The sequence below is a fragment of the Lygodium microphyllum genome, chromosome 15 (assembly GCF_053477565.2).
Source record: "Lygodium microphyllum isolate KBCC chromosome 15, Lygodium_microphyllum_v1.1.10, whole genome shotgun sequence".
Classification (NCBI taxonomy): domain Eukaryota; kingdom Viridiplantae; phylum Streptophyta; class Polypodiopsida; order Schizaeales; family Lygodiaceae; genus Lygodium; species Lygodium microphyllum.
This window is the reverse complement of record NC_141149.1, coordinates 69,650,834-69,673,785: the sequence shown is the minus strand read 5'-3', so window position 1 is coordinate 69,673,785 and position 22,952 is coordinate 69,650,834. Positions and strand designations below refer to the sequence as shown.

General features: G+C 45.9%; 1 protein-coding gene across 4 annotated transcripts in view; it reads left to right on the top strand.

Annotated features, from left to right (window-relative positions):
* Nucleotides 1–22,952, top strand: part of LOC148024652 (uncharacterized) — a 287,185-nt gene that overhangs the window by 9,067 nt on the left and 255,166 nt on the right. For all 4 annotated transcript variants that reach the window (XM_087693734.1, XM_087693733.1, XM_087693732.1 and 1 more), the window contains exons 2-3: nt 214–341; nt 849–953. In XM_087693734.1, coding sequence (XP_087549860.1) covers nt 214–341; nt 849–953 — 233 coding nt within the window. The remainder of the gene's footprint in view (nt 1–213; nt 342–848; nt 954–22,952) is intronic.

Sequence of the window (22,952 nt, the reverse complement as noted above, 5' to 3'; positions counted from 1 at the left end):
GGAGGGAAGGAGCCAGGCAGTGGCTGGGTAGAGTGAGGTTCAGCTCAGGGTATGCACTTCAGTATAAGTATCACAATATGTCAGCTTTTGAATCTTAGCATGATGTATAAAAGCGAGGTTGTTTTCTCCATTATGTTTCATAACTGGTGGCAATTTTATTGCTCGTTGTATGATGGAATGCTAGCTCTGCTAAATGGATCTTTTTTGATGCAGCAAGTGATTGCTACATCAAAGTCAACTGCTCTCCTTATTTGTTTCAAGTTGATTTGTTTGGAGATGTTGACTCTAGCAAAAGCTCCGCTGTTCTTGAGAATGATGCTGTCAGATTCTTTTTGGTAAAGGTAAACAGAGTTGTTTTTCTTAAATGAAAGTATCCTTCTATCAGTTAAAGTGTACAAACAATAAGGGGTAAAAGAAAAGAAACGTTCAAATGGAAACAAGAGAAATATAACCCTGGCTGACTGCTCTAGATTGTCAGTCTTTCATAGATGGGGGAAAAAGCCAAGCGGGGCGGTGAATAGTGCCAATATGGCTTCTTTTAGAAAAGGACCAGATGATTTGGTATCCATAAAAGCCTGTTGGTGGCCTGCTGTAGCATCAAAAGATCCACATGATAATTCCCAGTGTCCTATTAGTGTATGAATAAGTCTTAAGATCATGTGAGATATGTCACACAGTATCTGAATAAACTCACACTCTTACCAATATGACAAAGTCTGTCTGCTTGACGACGTAACCTTAGTTTGTTTTTGACGACAAGAACTAGAGGCTTCTAGTATAGTTCTTCTTTACCTCACTTTTCTTCTATTCACTGGAGTATGTCCAAAAGCATTTGTGTGCTGGTGCAGAAGCAACAAGGCCTATGGGGTAGACTGGATGCTATTGGAGAAAGGAAAGACATCTTATCAAGACGAGAAAGATCCTTAGAGAATGAAAATCAACGTGTAACCAAAGTAAGTATTTTTGGTATTGCCAAGAGTGCACATGCTTTTTAATCAAATAAAAAGATAAATGTATCAATAAGCACCTCGGCAATAAACTTCTGGACATAAAATACAAATACAAATGGCCTTGTAAAGGACTCCAATGATACAAAAAATAAGAAAAGTCTACTACAAGGGCTAGATGAACAGCTGCTTGGGCTCTGTAATACCAAACCATGTGTGACAGTCGAGTCTAGATGGAAGGTGCCCGTATCCCAATGCTAAGAGAAGCATCTTCTTATCTTCATGTGCTAGCTATTGTCTCCCAAGTCATAATCAGTGTGTCAGTCGATGTACTATGAAGACTCTTGTGGTGGTTCCACAAGCAGTGTCTTTGAGTCTCCTCCGGCTCTCCGCATCTAGTGCAAGCTACAGGAAACCTGCTGCAACCAAGCTGAGTGCCAAGTGCCAAAATGTGCGTGCTAGAAACCATAGGAAGAGAGAGTCTTCTTGGGTATAAAACTACCATTCAATACTCTTTGTAAGTGAGCAAAAAGCCGAAGAGAACTATGTCTATCACAGTGCTCTAATCCTATCCTCTTGCCAACCTAGTTTTTAATCCAAAAAAAGAAAACATTATAGGTTCTATCTTGAAAGGGATCTCTCCAAACCCACTCCCTCCCTTGGATCCCATTGAACTCTTTGTGGGTCCCCCTTTGATAGATCTGATGATTCCATTCATCATACAAAGTCATGAGATTGGGCTTAATATCATCTCCTATCATTGTGAGCGACCACTTTAATCCTCTTATGAGAGCAATCTGTGAAGTCAGAGCAATCTAAATTGTCTCCTATGAGCTAGACGTCCTGCTCCATTGTAAAGGTGAAGGATTAGTATGTCTCTTTTGAAGTCAGAGCAATCTAAATTGTCTCCTGTGAGCTAGACGTCCTGCTCCATTGTAAAGGTGAAGGATTAATATCTCTTTTGATAAAGAGATTTATCCATGTCTTAGAGGTTTTTGTAGCAGTCTTCCACTTAATGGCCACTTCCTCCATCATTGTCTTCAGCATGGTCTTGTAGCCCCAACGAGGCCATGAGGTTTTTGCATCTAACGAAGATGCTGTTGGGAGGAAGCTGCGATGAGCTTGGATCCACATGTGCCTTGTTGATGTCCTGGTGTTGCATGTCACTTGCCTTTCAATGAAACTCTAGCTGTTTCCGTTTATAGCGTTTCAGTTGCTGCCCCTCCCTACATAGTGATGCCCCCATTCCTAGCTCCACTGGTGCCACCACACCCATCCTGCTTCACTGCCTACTCATCCCCTGCATAGCACCACCTTAATGCCGCCCCTCTTCTTGCATTGCTACCCCCTCCCCTGCACAGTGCTACCCTTCCTCCTGCTCCACCCTCGCCTTCAGCTCTCTCTAGTGCTATCTTAATTTATTGCTTGTTGGTTCTATGTAGATCAGTTTGCCCTCCACAGCAGCAGCTTCCTTCCTTCTTTGCCATTGCGCTTGCGTCCCTCCAACTCTCTCTACCAGCATTCCCACCTCCTCACATGCACCTACATTGCTGCTCATCAAACACTGCCCTCTTGGTGCTCCAACTGTCCAATCCTCCCTCCTCTTTTTCTCCTCATGGAAGATTCTTCAGCTGCCTCTTCCATCCTCACAGCCTTCATCCACTTTCTTGCCCAAGGTGCCTCCTTCTCCCCTTTTCCCTCTCTTCCTGCTCCCCATGTGTCTGAAACAAGGCAATAAGTGTTTGAACAAAATGTCTAAGATACGGTAGACAAAAGGAGAACAAATGAGATGCGCAAGATTGAAGCTGGTCCACCATCATCACTTGGGTACTCCAATGCAGCCCCATGTGCACCCTTTGCCAATGTCTTCCTGCCTATTGCTTTGCTTAGGATACAATGCTCACCTTCAGTGATAGAGTGAGGCCCTTGAGGCATTCTCTTTGGCTTGCAGAATGGTTATAGAACATCCTCCCATCCATACCTTTAAGGGTTCCATCTAGACAGCTGTTAGCAACATTCTAGCTAGGGTTATGTCAGGCAGTACCCTTGGGATAGAAACGCTTAAGAATCCGGTTTAGCTTACTGTAGTTTTCCTCATCCAGCTGTCATAAGCACGGATTCAAGGGTCAATCACAATTCACAGACAAGTTCATACTTTCCGAAATATTCTTTGATTGTCTACTGCTCTAGGGTTTCCTCTTGAGTGTTTTGGTTTCCACCATTCGATTTTAGGACTTTGAATTAGGACCTTTTTTCCTACTCGAATTCATGCTGATTGTGCTAGAGGATATGTTAGTTTATGTGTGAGTCTATGTATGTATCAGTGGGCTAGGCATTTGCCTTTTCTAGTGATGTGGTCGCTATTTATGTGGCGGATTTTATTTTCTTGGCTTTTATTTGCAGGCCGACCGATTCATTTTGGGGCGACCTATTTATAGACCAAGTGCTCCCTCCTCCCATCACTTCATCTTGTGTATTCCTACATGAAGTTTCGTTGGAGAGAGGGAGGGAGTGCCAGTGGCCACACAATTGGTGACTCACTATTGCTTCTATACTATCTCATGTCTTGGTATATGGATTCTGTTTCTTGAGCATCCCTTCTGATTTCTTGTTGTAGTGTTTCTCATTTCTCTCTCTTTTTTTTTGTGTGTTATGCAGCCTATTACAGCAGTTTCCTACATTTCCATCGTTGCATCTAGTTTTGACAAATTGTTGCAAGTTTTTGTAAATTTTGGGGTTTTCTAGCTATTTGTAGAAATTTTTGCTTTGCTTACATAAGCTATTTACAACTTCTAGGTTAATTTTAGCTTATGAGGAGGTCTCATCTTAGCATCATTGGCTTTAACTTAATTGAGCATTTTGATGGTATTCGAGATGGTTAACAATAATGATAGCTATTTTCACTCAAGAATCTGGTTCATGCAAGAAGGGTTTAAACAAGATGCCTAAGATACCTTAGCATTGTAGATAGGAATGAGTGAGACTCACGAGATTGCAGCTGGTCCCCAACCAAGATTAGCGGACTCCAATGCAGCCCCTATGTGTAGCATTGGATGATGCCTTCCTAACTATTCACTTTGCTTTAAGCACAAATCTCACTTTCATGGATAGAGGCATCATCTTTGGCTTGCAAAATGGTTGTAGATCATCTCCCATGCATACCTTTAAGGACTCAAACTAGGATGCTTTTATTGGCACCCAAACTAGGGTTACCCAAGTGATACCTTGGTAGAAGGGGTGCTTGAGGATCTAGTTCAACTCACTCTAGCAAATGGAGGTAGCACTTGCCACCAGCCTGCTGCTTGACATCAGATCTTTAGTATCAAACTTAACAGATGGGTGGAGGGCCAAGGCAATTCTACACTTAGGGAAAGCACGGCCATCATTATCTCCTATCTAGGCCTTGACAAATCTTCACTCCCTATTTGTTCAAGATTGGCAGTGCATTCGGCCATGGCATTGAGAGAGACAAGATCTTTGTGACATAGTCTTGGAGGGTCCCCATTGTCACTTAACAATCACGGTTATTGTCCCTACAAGGATCTCTTGATGCCTTTCCTTAGGCCATCAAGATTCCATCCATTCATGAAGGATTCATAGTTCAAAGTTTCTTACTTTAACATCCTTGGGTAGTGTTTCACCTGTAGACAGATCCTTGACACATATTTTAATATCCAATTCAGCTCAGTCTAGCAAATGGAGGCAGCACTTGCCACTAGTGCTTGATATCAGAGCTTTAGTAGCATATTTTAACAGATGGTTGGAAGACCGAGACTCTTCTACACTCAGGGATGGCACTACCATCACTATCTCCTTTCTAGGCCTTAGCAAATACTTCACTCCCTACCTATCTGAGATTGGAAGTGTGTTTAGTCATGCCATAGAGAGAGACAAGACCTTTGTTGGCATAGTCTAGGAGGACTCCCAGTGAGGGTTATTGTCCTTATAGGGATCTCTTGATGCCCTTCCTCAGACTATCAGGATTCCATCCATTTGTGGAGAATTCCTATTCTTGACCATTTCATATTGAGGCCTTCTTGGGTAGTGTTTCACTTGCAAGATGATAGGCCATCTTGTAGTATATTGTCCTAGGACATGGACATGTTAGTGACAGACTTCCCTTCGAGACAAGTGAAGTAGTAGGATGCAGTCTTGTAAGAGGAGTGATATAGAGCATCAGAGACAGCACATTGCTAGGTAGAGGGGGGCTATGCTAGCATGAGGGAGAGAGAGCAGACTCATGCTAGATAGAGACAAGGGTGTGAAGATATGCTAGGGTTTGCATAGGGAAAATCCTAAGAGTGTATGAACACATCTAAAACACAGAGAACTTAGACAAGAATGAAAAAGAAAGGAACTTGAATGTCACACAGGAACAAATACTAATGAATGGATGTATGGATAGAATAAGACACAAATGGAGCTCAAGGAGAAAAGATGTCCGACTGTCACGATCTCTCATGGGAGTCGAGGGAGGGAGAGTATTGTCCTTGGAGAACAGGTCCTAGTGCAGCAATACCATCAAATCTGGAGTAGATGGAGCTGACAGTGAAGTCGTATGGCAGAAAAAGGGCCAATTGATGATGTCTATGATTGGAAATCTGATGTAGAGGGATGAGGACAGCAGGCTGAATATCAAAATGTGGCAACCTTTGGGGCAAGAGTGGCAAAATGCAGCAGTGTACAACCTGGCAACAGCCTTTGAAGTGTTGAATCTGATGAAGAATGTCTGGAAATCTGATCTTGAGGACCATCTGGATGGCAATATACAGATCAGCCTGGAGTGTGTGACTGAAAATGCAGCTTATGATGATGAGGACACAAAGCTGTAGCAGGTTCCATGGCTGTAAACAGGTCTCACAGATGCTGGAAAACAGGTCGCCTGCTGTGGAAGAGGTTGTAGCAGGCTGCAGTTGGTTAGCAGGTTGCGTGATGTTTGGTGATGGTGAGAATGCTGTGGACCAGGTCATAGCATTTGCAGCAGGGTAGAAGGGCCTCTGAACAGCAGGAGACAAGGTCAAGATGGCTGGCGGCAAACATGTGCAGCTGATGGATGCTACATGGCAGCTAGTGGCAGTAGGAGGATGTTGTGGATGTGGGTAGAAGATGATGGCTTGCAATTGTTAGGCAGAAGGATGACGGGTGATATGCACATTGAGTGTCATGAGGACATGTGTTTTTGAAACCTCACTTAACTTGTGGATTAATTTTTAATCACATGGTTAAGTAAATGTTGCATATGTGAGGTACAATTGGGGTTAGAGTAAATTTACGAGCTCAGGACCTGAGGAAATCACGGGATGTCAAAGGTAAAAGTTGTCATAAGTTATGCGGCATAGGTACTTGGTGGTATCTGGTGTGCTAGTTGTTGGCTTAGGTCATTCATTTGGCCATAAGTGTCAGTTGGTGACACTAGAGAAGTGGCTTTTAATGGTACCTAAGGCCAATCTGATGGTCAAAGATGGCACAAAGACACTCGGGAGTGGGGAGTGGAAGATGCCTGGCCAATTTATTTATTGGCTCGTCAAATTATTTTTTAGGGCACCAAAATAACTGTTAGATTAATTTTCAGTATTTAAACACTGAAAATTAATATTTAATTATGGCTAATGCTGGAAAGACCATTTGGGAAGGCTGCTACTTGTCAAAAATGCCCATGCAAGACTGAAAAACGTCTTTAGATGTTGGAGAGAGGCACTCTTAGTGTATTCAGCCTGCAAGAGAGAGGGAGGAGATGTTGCTGGTTTGATTTGCAGCCATTGGAGGACTTTTTGAGGTAGCTAGGGGCAAGAGAAGACCAATCAATAGCATGTGACATCATCTACAAGTTGTTGAGAAAGGGCAGCAGCAGTAAATGACTGATTTTCTTCAGTTCTTTGCATCTACAAGCTATTGTGGGAGGGCAATAGTTGCATTTGACTAATTTTCAATCATTCTTTGCGACAAAACTCTGAATTTTCTCTCTATAGCTTTCTCTCTCATCTCCCTATCATTTCACAGTCTTGCTCCGAAGATCTCAGCATTTGAATCCTTGGAGGCTGAGAAATTGCAAATTTCTCCGTTGTTAACCCTAATTTATAGCAGAAATTAGGGTTTAGCAGCAACCTCAGGAAGCGTGCCAAAAATTGGAAGCTCTAAGGCTTGGATTTTTCAGGCTTGAAGGTGAATTTCAGCTAAATTTAGGTGGAGGATTGGGTCATGACGTTCAACGAAATGGGTGTGGCTTCACCATCAAGTGTTTGAACTCGAAATAACCCTAATGGTATGGATGGCACGATAGTCAAACTAGTTGAAGGTTTTCACATAGGGCACTTGGTGTACAAGTGTGTGATCCCATACTCAGAGCATCTTAGGTCGGCCTTGTCTCGATTGACTTGCTCCCTTTTGGGGCATCGAGATGAGATGTATCTTGGGTGATTGCAAGTCCAGCACATGCGATGGATTCTTGGTTTTTTCCTCCTAGACCTCTACCTCTTCCCCTACCTAACATTATTAACGGTACTGGTCTAAAATCCATCAAGATGGGATTACCCTCTTCGTCATATGAGACGTAAGGGTTTACACAGGCTTCATCCTCATTGAGCTTCTGTGAAAGTGGGCATCCTTGTTTCACTCCTATGGTACTGTCAATCCTCTTTGATAGCCCCCCAGGTGCTCGTACATGACCTGTCATTGCCTCATATAATGCATAGACACCCTATCGTATACCCTCTGGTGCTCCAATGTCCTGCAATCTCTGCATGATGCGTGTACGAGGCACTGCATCAAAAGCTTTGTGAAAGTCTACAAAGCAACAATAGATCCTCTTGTCTCTGGCTTGACCCTCCTCAATAATGGTTCTAAGTGTGAGAATATGGTCGAGAGAGAGAGAGAGGCCTTGTTCGTTAGCTACAGAGGCTGCTGCCTATGCGCTTGCGACTTCTGCCCTGCATCAGTGGTTGCTTTTGCCGTGCGACCTGTTCTCCAGCATCATTAGCCATCTGGGAGCTGTTGTGCAACTTGTTCATGACCTGTGCAGGACCCGCCCTGCATCTTTGCTTGTCACCTTGCTGTCCTGCTTTTTGAGCAGGCCGCCCTGCTAGCCTGTGGAAACGCAGGGAGAATGTCTTGATGGGCCTGCCCATTTATGCAAGGCCTAGATCAGGCTGCCATGGATCCATCGCTTGAAGTCCTAGGTCCAGCTATGGAAATGGAAGAAGACATAGTTGAAGAAGGCGACATGGTCACTTGCACTGAGGAGATGGTATCACCCCCTCTGGATGTTCAGCCATCTATCAAATGCAGCAAGCATCTTGATGATGCATTTACTGCTGCTCTTGAAGCCCTTGACGTGGGTGATTCTCCACCTCGCTCGTATGCTTAGGCGGTTTCTACTTCACACGATTTGTCAGAACCGAATTGGGAGCAATTGCTCGAGTTTGCAAATTCCATCCTAGAAGGATATGTTGAGCATAATCATCGAGCCATCCTTGCATGTGCAAAGGAGGAGGTTCTAGATGCAGAAGTGTGGACTTACCAAGTTCTTTGCTCCTTTTCGGCCTTTCATGAGTGAGGTGTCATTCTCTGCAGAAGTGTGGACTTACCAAGTTCTTTGCTCCTTTTCGGCCTTTCATGAGTGAGGTGTCATTCTCTTCTTCACAGGTCGGATTCCCGTGCTTGCAAGGATTCGTCAATGGCTGACCTCTATCTTTAGTTCGATGGCATGGAGATCTTTGGTGGTCTGCTTGGGTTTATGAGGTTGGCCTTTTTTTTGCTTTGGCCCATGATCTCCTCCTCCAAAAGCAGCCCCTTTTCTTTGACAGCCAATAGGAATAGATTGTGCATGCTATGGGACATTATTAGGAAGTGGCCCAATTGGTTGTGCCTCAATTATACGGGCATGCAGGCTCTTTGGCTCCAACTCAAGTGGGGTACTTTTGCTAGCCACCGTTTCTCCTGTGTTCAACTAGGTCATTTCATGGGCGAATGCCTAGATTGTAAGAGTGCCTTGGTGGATCAGCCCATGGAGAGGGTCCAAAACATGTCTTCTCACTTTGTTGAGCAACATATTGCTTAGTCCAATGAGTCCAAAGGCAAGTAACCCGCTTCTTCTTTGAACTTGGAAAACTAGGGGTGGATGAAAGCTCGATGCAACAAAGGAAAGGCAATGGAGACTCTTGTACTTCCTACACTTGCTACCGATTCTTCTTTGTAGCAGCACCCCCTTTGCATCTATTCCCATTGCAGAGACAAATCCTCGATGCCCCTCCCACTCGAGCCCCTACTGTCACCAAGGAACCGCCACCTCCCAAAGAGCAATAGCCACATTAGCAACCATCCTTATCATCGCCACGTGCCCATGACCCTCCGTCTTAGTTGACTTTTGATGATGCGCTGGTAGAGTCATCACTCCATGGGATCGAAGGTATCTAGGTTCTTCTTCCTAGCCAAACAATGCGCCTTATTCTTCACGGTCTGAATATTAGTGGCCCAAACCCTTTGTGGCGTTGGGGGACTTCTTTGAAGATGTGTACTAGAGACATTGGCAGCTAAAGCCCAAGCCCATGTGGCCAAATCCCGCTAAAACTCTTGCCCTTTTGTGTCTGTCTAGTCCCAAGGTGCCCTTTGCACTCTTGTCTTGTTGTGTTTATGGAATCCGTTGTACTAGGTTCATACATAATGACCTAGAGCTAAGTTATACTTTGTAATCTTGATATACTGTACTTTTTTTTGTAATTAATATAAAATTACCCATTATAAAAAAGAGAGAGAGAGAGAAGAAAGAAAGAAAGTTATATTAACGTTTGTAAAAGGCCAAATTGGCCCATGAGATACTTCTTTTGACTCATTTGATTGCCTCTTGGCAAGGGATACTTCGCCTTATAGTTTGGTGTTCTCTGGGTCTTCGAAAGGAGACTAATTCATTAGAGGAAAAAGTGTTGGCCACATCTAGGCTGTTTCATTCGCAAGACAAAGATTTGCAACGAGGTAAGTCTAATTGAATGGCTTGATTGGGGCTATAGTCAATACATGATGTTGTCATTCCTAGGCAGTCTTGTCTTTATTCTTTTCGGTGCATGTGCTAGTACTTTCGGCTGCCTAGAGGCTATAGCCAAATTTGGTCGACCTTGCAAGTCTTTCTGTAGTGGTATAATCCAATGCCTGCTCTTCAACTTGCTTCATCATGGTAGATTGGATGTTTGTGAAATCGGATGATTTTCAAAAACGATTAGCCAATCAGATCTACCACAAGATGGTAGAGGACAAACAATGAGTCATTGACAAAGCAAATAAAGTTTGGCGTGCCCGGGATAGCAGAGTGAAGTGGTGAGATAGACTTCTTAAATTATGGAGGTTGAAGATTCCTTATTAGAGGAAAGTTTTTGTATGGAGACTGCTTATTGGTGGTCTTCCTACTAGGGATGTCTTGCGTGCTGACAAGATCTCCTAGGGCCTTTGTGTCTGTTGCACTACTTGTGATGAGATACCGATTCACCTCTTCAACTCGTGTCCTTTGGTGAGGTAGATTTGGAGCTTTGTTTCCCATGTGTGGATCTTGGTGACTCATCAATAGTAGATGCTTGGGTCTTGGGCAAGATGCCTTCATTGTCTTCTTTGCATTTGGTTTATGCTTGCCTTTTCAGTTCCTTAGATGGCCAGCTCTCTGGCACATTTTGCATACCCGTAATGCCTTTATTTTCAACTCAGCCTCAGGTATTTGTGGTCATGTGGCCCGTGTTTGAGGATTACTCTTATGGCAGATTTCTTCTATGATTGCAAGAGATGTCCTTCTTGATGTGGCTACTCCTTGGCTAGATAGTGTTCGCTCTACTCCAATTATTCTGCAACCAACACGATATTTATGTGCTATTTTGTAGTAGCCTTTTGGTTTTGACTTATGCTTGACAGGATTTTCTTGGCTGGCCAGAAGGCCTGATGTGAGACTTGTATCCTTTCTGTTTGGATGGCCTGAAGGCTGAATGTAAATATTCCAACATTAATATACACTTATTCACGGAGAGAGAGAGAAGAGACGTCTACGGGCGATGGCGGGAGGAGAGCCCGTTTGACCTGCCGCCGCCAATCTGACTTGCGGGTCGTGATCGGGACCGTTGCTTGTCGCTGCTGCCGCCTGTCAGACCTGCGGGACCTGTTGGGTGTTTCGTCACGCCTATCTACTACTACCCCATCACTTTGCCACGTCGCAGACGCCTGCCCTGACTCGATCGTCCTGCTGTCCTCTGGCCCTCCTGCTCGCTTTCGCCCATTTTTGGAGAAGGGCTGACTTGCTGTAACCCTAATCTTCACGGTTGTCAGAAGAATAGAGCATCTCGTCCAGGTATGCTGCATCTGCTGCCCCGCTAACCATCTGTCCTACGTACTGCTGCTGCTGGGCGCCACATTGCAAGCTGCGGTGCTGAGAAGGGTGAGAGAGTTTCATCATCTCGCAGTGCAAGCGTGTAGGCCTGCCGCAGCCGTGTGTAAGCCACACCTGTGGTTGACCTGTTGCCTGGCACCCTGGTTCATCTACGCGTGTCGGTCCTGTTTTCCGTTGCAGTCCGCTTGCTGCATCCGGGTGTTACACTGATTTTGCAGTCCCGCCTCTGATCAGAGAGAAGCATGGCTGGCCTGGATATGGCTTTTATTGAACAAACGGTGGCCGCTCTTGGTCCAAATTCTGATGCAGAGGAACCGGAGGATATGGTGCCGTGTACAGAGGAAATGCCGCCTGCTCCTGACTTTTAGCCTGCGGGTAAACGCTCCAAGCATACGCCCGAAGAGATAATCGGTCATCAGGATCGTTCTTATGCTCAGGTAGCCTCTGATTCTGTGGATTCCTAGGAGATTGACTGGGAGCATTTGCTGGAGTTTGCCAATACGTTGCTTGGCGACTATGTCCAGCATAATCATGAAGCTTTTTCTGACGCGGGAACTGAAGAGGTTCTGGAGGCAACGGTGGATCCGAAAACAGTCCTGCGCTCTTTTTCAATGTTTTATGACCGTGTAGTTATACTCTTCTTCACTGGCAGGATCCCAATGTTTTCCCATATTCGCCAGTGGTTGCACCATTTACTGCAAGAGGAGTGTGTTGAGGAGATTTTTGTGGGACCTCGAGGCTTCTATAAGGTACTGCTGAACTCGGACAAGCATCGGACTGAGCTCCTGTCCAAACTACCATTATTCTTTGATCGCCACTTGGTCCATGTCATGCCATGGCGCCCTATGGCAGACTTTCAGGGCCTGCTTCAACGTGAATGCCCGGTGTGGGTTGAGGTGGAAAATTGCCCGGCTGTTTATTGGCCATTCTTAAAGGATGCCATGGCCGTAGTGGGAACGGTCCTGGTCCCCCCAAGCCTAAGGGCAATGAATAGAAACCGTTTGTGCATGTTATGGGACACTACCAGGAAGCGGCCTGCGTGGCTGCGCCTTAATTGCTCTGGCATGCATCCTTTGCATTTTCGCTTGAAATCGGGTAACTTTGCGGGACACTGCTTTTCGTGTGGTAAATTGGGACACTTTATGGCCGAATGCCCAGAGAGGCAACCGTCTTCAGATAATGTGCATGTTGTGCCGCCCATGGATGACATGGTGCTTGATGCTCCCTCACAAGAGGAAACCCAGCCATCTAGTGTTTTGGATAAAGGTAAACAACAGGTTTTGGGTTTGGATTCTCGTAGCAATGAATGGATAGAGGCACGTCCCAAAAAAGGTAAGAAGTTGGATGTTGCTTTGCCGGATTCTGGGCCTATTGTGTCACAAGATTCAATGCGCACGTATATGCGCAGGAAAGAAATGTTCTCTTCACAACATGCTGCGCGTACTATGGCTCCTTCTGCTCCCTGTAATCAGTCTACGAGGAAAGTATATACAGACTGTTGGGTATCTCACACGCCTTACTTACGCCTACGCTCATATGGGAGTGTGCGGGTGATCACTAGGACACTGGGGCACTTTTTACTCTCGGTAGGAGAGGTTTTTTCCCCCAGATTATGTGTACTATTTTGTATGTGCTTGTGGTGCACACTTACGGGCACTTACTGTGTTCGGGTGTGAACAGCCCCTTATAACCCTAAGGTATAAGGGTTATCATTTGTACTTTCAACATATACTCTATTCAGTACTATTGCATTGGGTATCGTGCTCAACTCTGTCTCTCACTCTCACACTGTCTACTGCACTTCAGCTGCACCTCGATCCTCTCCCATCTGACATTTGGTATCAGAGCTGGTCAGCAGCTCTGTTCGGTTCCCGAGGACTTGCGTCAGCACTGACAGCTCGTCAGTACCTGTCTGGTACAGCACGTGCAGCCTGTACCTTCGTCAGCAGCCACGTCACTTGCAGCTCAGTCCTGCCCGTCATCAGGTCATCAGTCACTCAGCGCCACGTCACTGCTAAAGGCCACCCGCCACCTGTCTATCAGAGCTCCCGCCTCTGCCGCCTGTGCCCGTCACATCCTGCGACCCCGTCACCTCCTGTGTGTCGCCTGCAGCCCCGCCAACTCCGCCAGCTGCGCGCCACCTACAGAGGTCGCTGCCACCTGTGCGCAGCTCCGTCTGAGCGCCCGCCACCTGCTCAGCCTGACGCCGCCTCTGTCCCCTGCTGCGCCCCTGGACCTGCACGCCTGTACCTACACGCCACCTGTGCAGGGCCGTCGCCTCTGCACTCTGCTTCCGGCAGGCGCCAGCTCAGCCAGCGCCACCTCCCGTGGAGTCCGCCATTTGTGCAGTACCCTAAGGCGCCGTCGCCTCTGACGCGCCACCTCGAGATTCGTGCTAGTCTCGGGATCCATGCCCGTCTTCGACCTGCAGAGGTAACATTTCTGCATTTTTTATTTCCACACAGGGATTCGTGCAGCAGCAGCAGGTTCAGTTTTCAGCATTGGGAAACGTGCTGTGTCTGTCTGTGACACATTGAATGCACATTCTGGGGCTTTTGTAACAGACATTTGTGACAGAAATTTTGGGCAGAAAATTTTGGGGCTTTTGATGTTTTAGTGCTGCTGAGCACTAATTGCACCTTGGGAAGCGTGCATCAGTGACAGTTTTTTTTTGACAGAGTACCCTTTGCACATTAATTGCAGACTTGTGTTTGCTGCAATTTCTGGAAATTTGCAGATTTCCAGCCCGTACTGCATTGACATTGCTCTATTGCCTTTTGGGAAATAATGGCAAATCAGGGAGGAGATGTATTCACCTATGTGTCCAAGGAAGACCGATTGGATGGGAACAATTATTCCCTTTGGTCTTTCATGATGAAGAATGTATTAGTGGCCAAAAATTTGTGGGATTATGTCAGTGGAGAGGAAGCACGACCGGGAGTTGTGGCTCCCGCTACTCCTCCTCCAGGAGGACGTGCAAGAGGGCAACCTCAGCCCCCTCCACCTCAGCCCGCTCAGCCACTTCCCCCAAGAACTGCAGCTCAGAAAGCTTGGGATACACGGGATGCACAGGCTATGTCGCTGATTGCATTGGCAGTTCAGCGTTCTATCATTCCTCATATTCGTTCAGCAGCTTCTTCACAAGAAGCTTGGTTGACATTGGAGCAGATGTTTGCAGGAAAGAATGAGACTCGCATCTCTTTCTTGAAGAAAGAGCTAGAGACTCTAAAGATGAATGAGGGTGATTCTATGCAGGATCATCTCAACAAAATTCAGGACTTGCGGGAGCAACTCATGAATGTGGATGAGTACTACTCAGATGCGCAGCTGATTTCTACGACATTGAATTCACTGCCTCCCTCTTACTTGGCTTTTCATACTGCCTTGAACCTCACTATGAGGATTTCGAAAGAGCCCATCACTTTCATTCAGCTTGTTAGTTTGCTTCTAGAGGAGGAGCAAACTAGACGGAACAGTGGTGTGGATGGTATAGCCTCTGAGCAGGCTTTTATGTCAAGGGAGAAGGGTAAAAACAGCCAAGGGAAAAATGCTTCGCAGAGTTTTGGTAGTAGTAACACTTCACAGACAAGTCAGAAACAGGGGGGCACGCAAGCCAAGAAAGGAAAATGCCATTATTGCAAGAAGCCTGGCCACTATATCACTGAGTGCAGGAAGCGCATCGCCAAAGAGAAGAAGAAGGAGTCAGGGATGTCTGTTTCTGCAGCTCCTTCCACTGCTAGCGAGTCTGCGTCCTTTGTTGCAGCCAGGGACTATTGTTTTTACACTTGCAGTTATGATGTCTCTTGGGCTGATAGAGCATTTAGCTCTACAGAAGATGCTGACACTTGGTTCTTTGACAGTGGTGCTTCACGGCATATCACATCTCGTAGAGATTTGTTTGCTTCTCTTGGTGCACCTCCCGTTGGGAAGTCTGTTCAGTGTGCTAATAATGCATCATACCCTGTTCGTGGTATTGGGGAGATTCAGCTTACAGCCATTGATGGCTCTATTCTCCGCCTACAGGATGCTTTGTATGTGCCTGGCATTAAGAAGAATCTGCTTTCCATTTCTTCTATGGCACGTTGTGGTTTGCAGGTCACCTTTGATGATGACCGTTGCATGGTCCGTGACAAGGAACACATGACATTGGTCTTGACAGGTTCTCTGTGTCATGGGTTATATGAGTTGGATGCTCTTTCGGTAGATCAGTCTGCATATTTGACATCCACTCTTACTCCTGCTATGTTAGAGGCAGAGTTATGGCATGCTCGTTTGGGGCATGTAAACTATGGCAGCTTGATGCTATTACAGCGTACTCAGATGTTGGATGGATTACCTCTCTTGGAGAGACCTCCTGAGCATTTATGCGAGGGTTGCATTTTGGGGAAAATGCATCGTTTCTCTTTTCCCCGTGATGTTGCTTTTAGAGCAACAGCCAGATTGCAGCTTGTGCATTCGGATGTTTGTGGGCCCATGCAGACACAGTCATTGGGTGGTTGTTACTATTTTGTAACATTTATTGATGACTTTACACGTTTTTGCTGGGTCTACTGCTTGAAAAAGAAGTCAGAAGTGTATGATGCATTTTTGGCTTTCAGTGCACTTGTGGAAACTCAGTCTGGTTGCAAGATTAAGACTCTCCGTTCGGACCGAGGGGGGGAATACATGTCCTCTATGCTGAATTCTTATTTGCAGCAGAAGGGCATTATCCATCAGTACACTACTGCATATACTCCACAGCAGAATGGGGTAGCAGAGAGGAAAAATCGGTCACTCATGGAGATGGCCAGATGTATGCTGAAGGCAAAGAGTTTGCCTCATAGTTTTTGGATGGAAGCCGTCATGTGCGCTTGCCACATTTTGAACAGATGCCCTACCAAGGCCTTGAAAACCGTCACACCTTTTGAGGCTTGGCACAGCCGCAAACCTTCTGTTGGCCACTTCCGTACTTTTGGGTGTCTTGCATATGCCCATATTCCACAGGTACTTCGAAAGAAGTTGGACAACAAGGCTGTAAAATGCATCTTTATGGGATATAGCAGCGAAAGCAAAGGCTACAGACTCTATGATCCCGTGACCAAGAAGGTTTTTGTCAGCAGGGATGTTGTATTTGATGAAAAATCAGAATTATCCTTGGCTGGTTTTGATACATATCAGGCTGCCCGTGATGTCTTTGAAGGGCTGTTGCCCATCACATTTGGTGATTCAGCTGGTACTTCAGCAAATGAACCTAATGTTCAGCCAGCTGCTCCTATGGAACATGTAGTAAATCAGCACATTGCTGAAACTGAAATTCAGCAGGAACTTGTACACAGTCAGGAAGCAAGACAGGTGCCTAGATGGTACACGCAGACTATGAGAGATAGTCATTTGGAAACACCCTTGGCTGGTTGTACTCGAAGGCAAACTCGACTGCATGATTCAGCACATTCCATGGAGTTTGTTATGGCAGCATGTACTCATGATAATGAGGAGCCTGAATGTTTTGAGGATGCACGACATAGTGTGCATTGGATGGCAGCCATGCAAGCTGAATTGGATTCTATTCATAAAAATCATACTTGGGATTTGGTGTCTTTGCCAGTTGGCAAGCGTGCCATTGGTACGAAATGGGTCTACAAATTGAAAAGGAATGCAGATGGATCCATAGATAAGTACAAGGCACGGCTGGTAGCTAAAGGCTACGCACAGAAAAAGGGCATTGACTATGAGGAGACCTTTGCTCCTACCTCCCGTATGACGACCATTCGGTCTATGATTGCCTTGACTGCACATTTTGGTTGGAAAGTGCATCAGCTGGATATAAAGACTGCATTCTTACATGGGGAACTTCAGGAAGAAGTGTATGTACAGCAGCCCATTGGTTTTGCAGTTGAAGGCTCAGAAAATTTAGTATGCAAGCTGAAAAAAGCTCTATATGGTTTGAAACAAGCTCCACGAGCTTGGTACGCAAAGATAGATGCTTTCTTGCTTAGTCAGGGGTTTGTAAACAGCCCATCTGAGTCTACCCTTTATGTACATAAAGAGGGGGGATCCATGCTGATTTTGTGTCTATATGTAGATGACCTTTTGCTCACTGGAACACATGCTGATCAGATTTCAGCATTCAAAAATAATTTACAGCAAACTTTTGACATGTCTGACTTGGGTATTTTGCACTATTACTTGGGCATCCAGTTTGTACATGATGCTAGAGGCATTGGATTATGTCAGTCAAGGTACATTGGGCAACTTCTTGAGAAGTTTGGCTTACAGGATTGCAAGCCAGTTTGTACACCCATGGAACCTGGGCTCAAACTGTCATTACATGATGACAGTGATTTGTTTGATATCCATACTTATGCTCCAGCAGTGGGATGTCTCATCTATCTATGCCACACTCGGCCAGACATACAGTTTGCCGTTTCAGTTTTGAGCAGGTACATGCATCAGCCTCGTATGTCGCATTGGCAAGCTGTGAAGCGTGTGTTTCGTTACTTGCAGGGTACTAGAGCTCTTGGATTGCTTTATGCCAAGGGGGGACCACTGCAGTTACATGCTTACAGTGACTCTGATTGGGCTGGTGATTTTGATACTCGTCACTCCACTAGTGGCAATTGTTTCTTTCTTGGCTCGTCATGCATTTCTTGGCTTAGCAAGAAACAATCCACTGTTGCCACGTCGTCATGTGAAGCTGAGTACAAGGCAGCCTTCACTACTGCAGTTGAGTGCGTATGGCTTAGACGCTTACTTGCTGATTTGGATGTATCTGTTACGGAGCCTACTCCTTTATATACTGACAGTCAGAGTGCCATTGCAGTGGCACGGAACCCTGTGTTTCATGCTCGCACGAAACACATAGAGATTCACTACCACTTTGTCAGAGAGAGGCTACATGCAGGTGATATCAGCCTTGTCTACTGTCCTACCACCAGCAATGTGGCAGACATCTTCACCAAAGCTCTTCCCCGAGACAAATTTGAAGCATTTCGCGATGCTTTGAATTTGACGCCCTTTGGTGGCGGATGATCCTTGTACACTTGATCACTCTTCACTCCAGGGGGGTTTGTTGGGTATCTCACACGCCTTACTTACGCCTACGCTCATATGGGAGTGTGCGGGTGATCACTAGGACACTGGGGCACTTTTTACTCTCGGTAGGAGAGGTTTTTTCCCCCAGATTATGTGTACTATTTTGTATGTGCTTGTGGTGCACACTTACGGGCACTTACTGTGTTCGGGTGTGAACAGCCCCTTATAACCCTAAGGTATAAGGGTTATCATTTGTACTTTCAACATATACTCTATTCAGTACTATTGCATTGGGTATCGTGCTCAACTCTGTCTCTCACTCTCACACTGTCTACTGCACTTCAGCTGCACCTCGATCCTCTCCCATCTGACACAGACGGGCCCAAGGGCCCGCCTGCTAAGTTGGCATTTGATTCTAAAGGCAATGTGATTACACCCTGGGATCGTCGTTATCCCCGTGCCACCCCCAAGACAGTGGATATCCCATCTACTTCTAAAGCTGGCCGTCCGAATTCTTTTGCAGTCTTAGCTGATTTTTTGGATGATGGTGTTCTTGACATTCTAGCAGACAAGGTGAAATCGAGGCAAGCGGTGCCTCCTTCCTGATTTTTCTTTTTACAGATATATGAAGATAGCCACGTGGAATGTGCGAGGCATTTGTTCTCGCCATAAGCAACATGCCATGTGGACTGTCTTGCATGAGAATCTGTGGGATGCCTTGTGTGCGGTGGAGCACAAGAGTCACGGTGATGCAAGAAAAGTGGTGGATTGCCATGGTTTTCACTTATTTTATGCAGGGACACATGCTGTGCATTATTCTGGAGTGCTTATGATTGTCCATGAGAAATATCAGCCTATTCTTATTAAAAATGATGTGCAGGGCCGCTTTGTGGTAATTGAAATTTTATTTGAGGAGAGATCTTATGGTTGCTGGGCCTCTATGCTCCGGCTGACCTTGTATCTCGCCGGGATCTTTGGAAGACTTTGCAGAGCTCCATGTCACTTGGCAGAAGGGGTTTCTTGATGGGAGATTTCAATATGTGTATTGACTCTTCGCAGTCCACTTCAGGGCATTCGGTGATGGATGCTCCGGAAAGTTGGGCGTGGAATGCCTTTGCTCTTGCGGCTCTTAAGCAAGATCTATGGTCGTGGTTACAACCTTGCTCTCCAGGGTTTACTTTTCATTCAGCACAGTATGCATCTACATGGTCGTAGTTGGACCGAATGTACATCATGCAGGATGATGATTTTCTTCCTGAGATGCTGGAAATGAAAGTATTGCAGCAATATGCCTTGTCCGACCATTTTTCTCTTCAACTTGAGATATTGGCACAACCCATTGCACCTTTTATGCAGTTGTTGGATAGACTCCCTTTACGTTTCAACTCGTCTTATTTGAAGCATTTAATCTTTCAGGGCTATATGCAGCAATTGATTGAGAGATTTTTATTGGACTTTGCCTCTGAGGGCACAGTTTCTTTTGAACGACTGGTCTCTAATGTGCAACGGGTCGCTTGCCAGTATGGGATACATCATGGCTCTCTTTGTCGGCGGCGTCGCCATGCAGCGGAAGGGTTACTGGCTTTGGTTCGTTCGCTTCTGATGGATACTCTAGATGATGATTTTCTATTATTACTGGCGCAGCGTTTGGCCGACCTCATTAAAGAATTTCAGTTGAAATCCTATCAGCAGGCCAAATTACACAATTTGACTGACAATTTGCAAGATAATGCTTGCCAGACTCATAAGTTCTTTCGCGCCTTGCATGCTTCTCCTGCTCGAGAAAATATGACCAGACTTCAGGATTCAAAAGGTCGCATGGTTACTGATCCGCACACCATTGTCGATATGTGCAGGAATTATTTTCGGGATCTTATTGGTTCTTCTTCGTCGCCTTTTGACTAGGTTACGTATGCACGTTCAGTTTTCTATAATCTGGTCCGCCATCAGGTTCCACTTGATATGCGAGCTACTTTGAAGGCAGATATTTGTGAGGAGGAGGTTATGGATGTTTTGTTACATCTGCCCAAGGATAAAAGCCCTGGCTGGGATGGCCTCACCAATGAATTCTTTGAGTGCTCGGCTACCCAACTGGTGAAGCCATTGCTGGCTATGTTTCAGCAGGTTTGGGAAACAGGGGTCATGCCTTTCTCATGGAAAGAAGGCCTTATCAAATTGCTTCCAAAGGTTCCTTCGCCGTCAATGTTGCAACAGTGGAGACCAATTTCATTGATGGGCTCGATGTATAAAATCTTTTCCAAAGTCCTGGCGAATAGGCTCCACAAGCACCTTCCAGCTATTGTGCATCCTCTTCAATATGGTTTCATTAAGGGCTGCAACATTCTGGATAATATCTTAAATGTGCAAATGGCCATTGACTACGCAAGGCACTCTATCCAGGAAGTGGTATTGATTTAGTTGGATCTGGAAAAGGCCTTTGACTATTTAGATTGGTCTTTCATTGCTGAACTTATGTCTGCTATGGGTTTTGGTGCGCGGATGTCCCGATTGATCTACACCATTAGTACTGAGGCTTCTTCGCGTGTTATGCTCAATGGTGGGGTTACAGAGCCATTTGTCCTTGCACGCTTGGTGAGACAGGGTTGCCCTTTGAGTCCTCTCTTCTTTGCCCTGGCGACTCACCCAGTTCTTTCAATGTTATCTTCAATGGCAGCTTCTGATCAGCTGGCCGGATTGTCTCTTCCTTTGGGACAGCACTTCATTAGCCAATCTTTGGCTGATGATAGCTTTATGATTTTGCGTGCAGGCAAGGACAACATTCGCAAGGCATTAGATATTTGGACACTCTTTGGTCAAGCTTCGGGTCTTCGCATCAATGCCTTCAAATCAGCCATTCTCAGCTGCACGGAGTCGGATTTACAGTCATTGGGCTGGCAGGGTCAGGTTGTTCCCTGTGGCTCCATTGTCAGGCATCTTGGGTACCCGTTGGGTGTTGATGTTCGGCCAAAGCAGCTACTGGAGTGGATTTCACAGAAACTAGCAGCTAAGTTTATGTATTGGAAGTCACAAGCGTGGCCCTTTCATGTCCGCCTCAAAGTGGCGCAAACAATTATGCTGCCAATGCTCACATATTTCTTGTCATTGCTGCCCTGGACTCCTACTACTTTGAAGGCTCTCACTCGCCCGATTCGTTTCATGTTATGGAAGAAGGATTCATTGCATGCATGTATTTCGTGGATTTCGTGGTCACATACATGTACCCCCAAACGCTTGGGTGGTGGGGCTATTTTGGATGCTGAAACTCATATGCTGGCCCTTCGTTGGTCACTTTTTCGCGCTATGTGCGTGGATCATCACCCGTGGACCATTATAGCCCGTTATTTTCTGGAGGACAGCGGGCTTCGACATGGCAATACACAGATTCGGGGCTCCTGGTGGCATGTCCTTAATGCAGACTCTCGGTTTTCCAGCCCCGCCTCTTTTCTATTATTGCATTTGGTCGGCTCCTGGAAAGTGGTGCTCCAAAAGGCGAGTTGGCATCCAGCGGAGGACCGCTTGCATGCTAACTCCTTTCAACTGGAATTGTTGGCAGTCTCAAGATTACTTTCATGGGAAGTCAAACATGAACTTTGACCAAAATTTAACCGCATGGCCTGTCTGGGGGTGACTTCAGTTTGCGGACGCCACCCTTGCCAGTCGTAATGTCTTCGCATCGTTTCGTACGGCCAGGTGTTTTTTCAGATCTCGCGTGGATACCATGACTTATGGGAGCAGCTTTTGCTGGTACTTCAGGCCAGGCAACCTTTTCCTGCCCTTGCGGTGGATCGTCCTTCGCAGGACTGGGACCTTGCAGGTCGGTTGAGTCTGGACAAGGCCTCTGCTAATCAGGTGTATCATCTTCTGATGAAAGATCATCAATGGCTGGGTGTTAAAGCTAATTCTGTATGGGGTTTGCGGAAATCTCAGTCTTTGTGGAAGGCAACGGTGATGGAGGGTTGGTTGAATAAGACACCGTTCAAATGCAAGGTCTTTCTTTGGCGGGTGATGATTGGTGGTCTTCCTCTTGCTTCGGCCCTTTCCAAGCGTCGAATCTCGAATAGCAATTGTTTCTTCTGTACCACTACTGTGGAATCGGCCCGCCATCGATTTATTTCTTGCCTGCTGGCCAAGAGGATCTGGTCGCTCTTGTCACAGGTTTGGCGTATAGTGGTGGGGTCCTCGCTAACCCCTTTCGATTGGGTTTTTGTGCGACCAAAATACCCCACACCGCCACAGTTGCACATGAAGATCTTGTTTCACTTCTTCAGATTTTGGGGATGCTGGCACAATTGGACCACTCGGAATGCCTTTCTTTTTGATTCCGCCTCTAATGTATCGAAACACATTGCCCGGCTTAAAGGTCTCTTGCATTGGCAGATAGATCTCATTCGGCACTCGGACTTGCTCCCTCGGGAGGACTTGCTTACCTGGCATATGGCAATTTCCTCTGGGTCTTTGTCATCACTTGTGTAACTTTTGTGTGGCTTAGTACTGGGATTTTACACGTTGGCCTAGAGCCCTCGTGTATCTTGTAATCATGAAAACTTGTACTCTTTTTTCGTAATTAATACAATTACCTTTTACGAAGAGAGAGAGAGAGAGAGAGAGAGAGAGAGAGAGAGAGAGAGAGAGAGAGA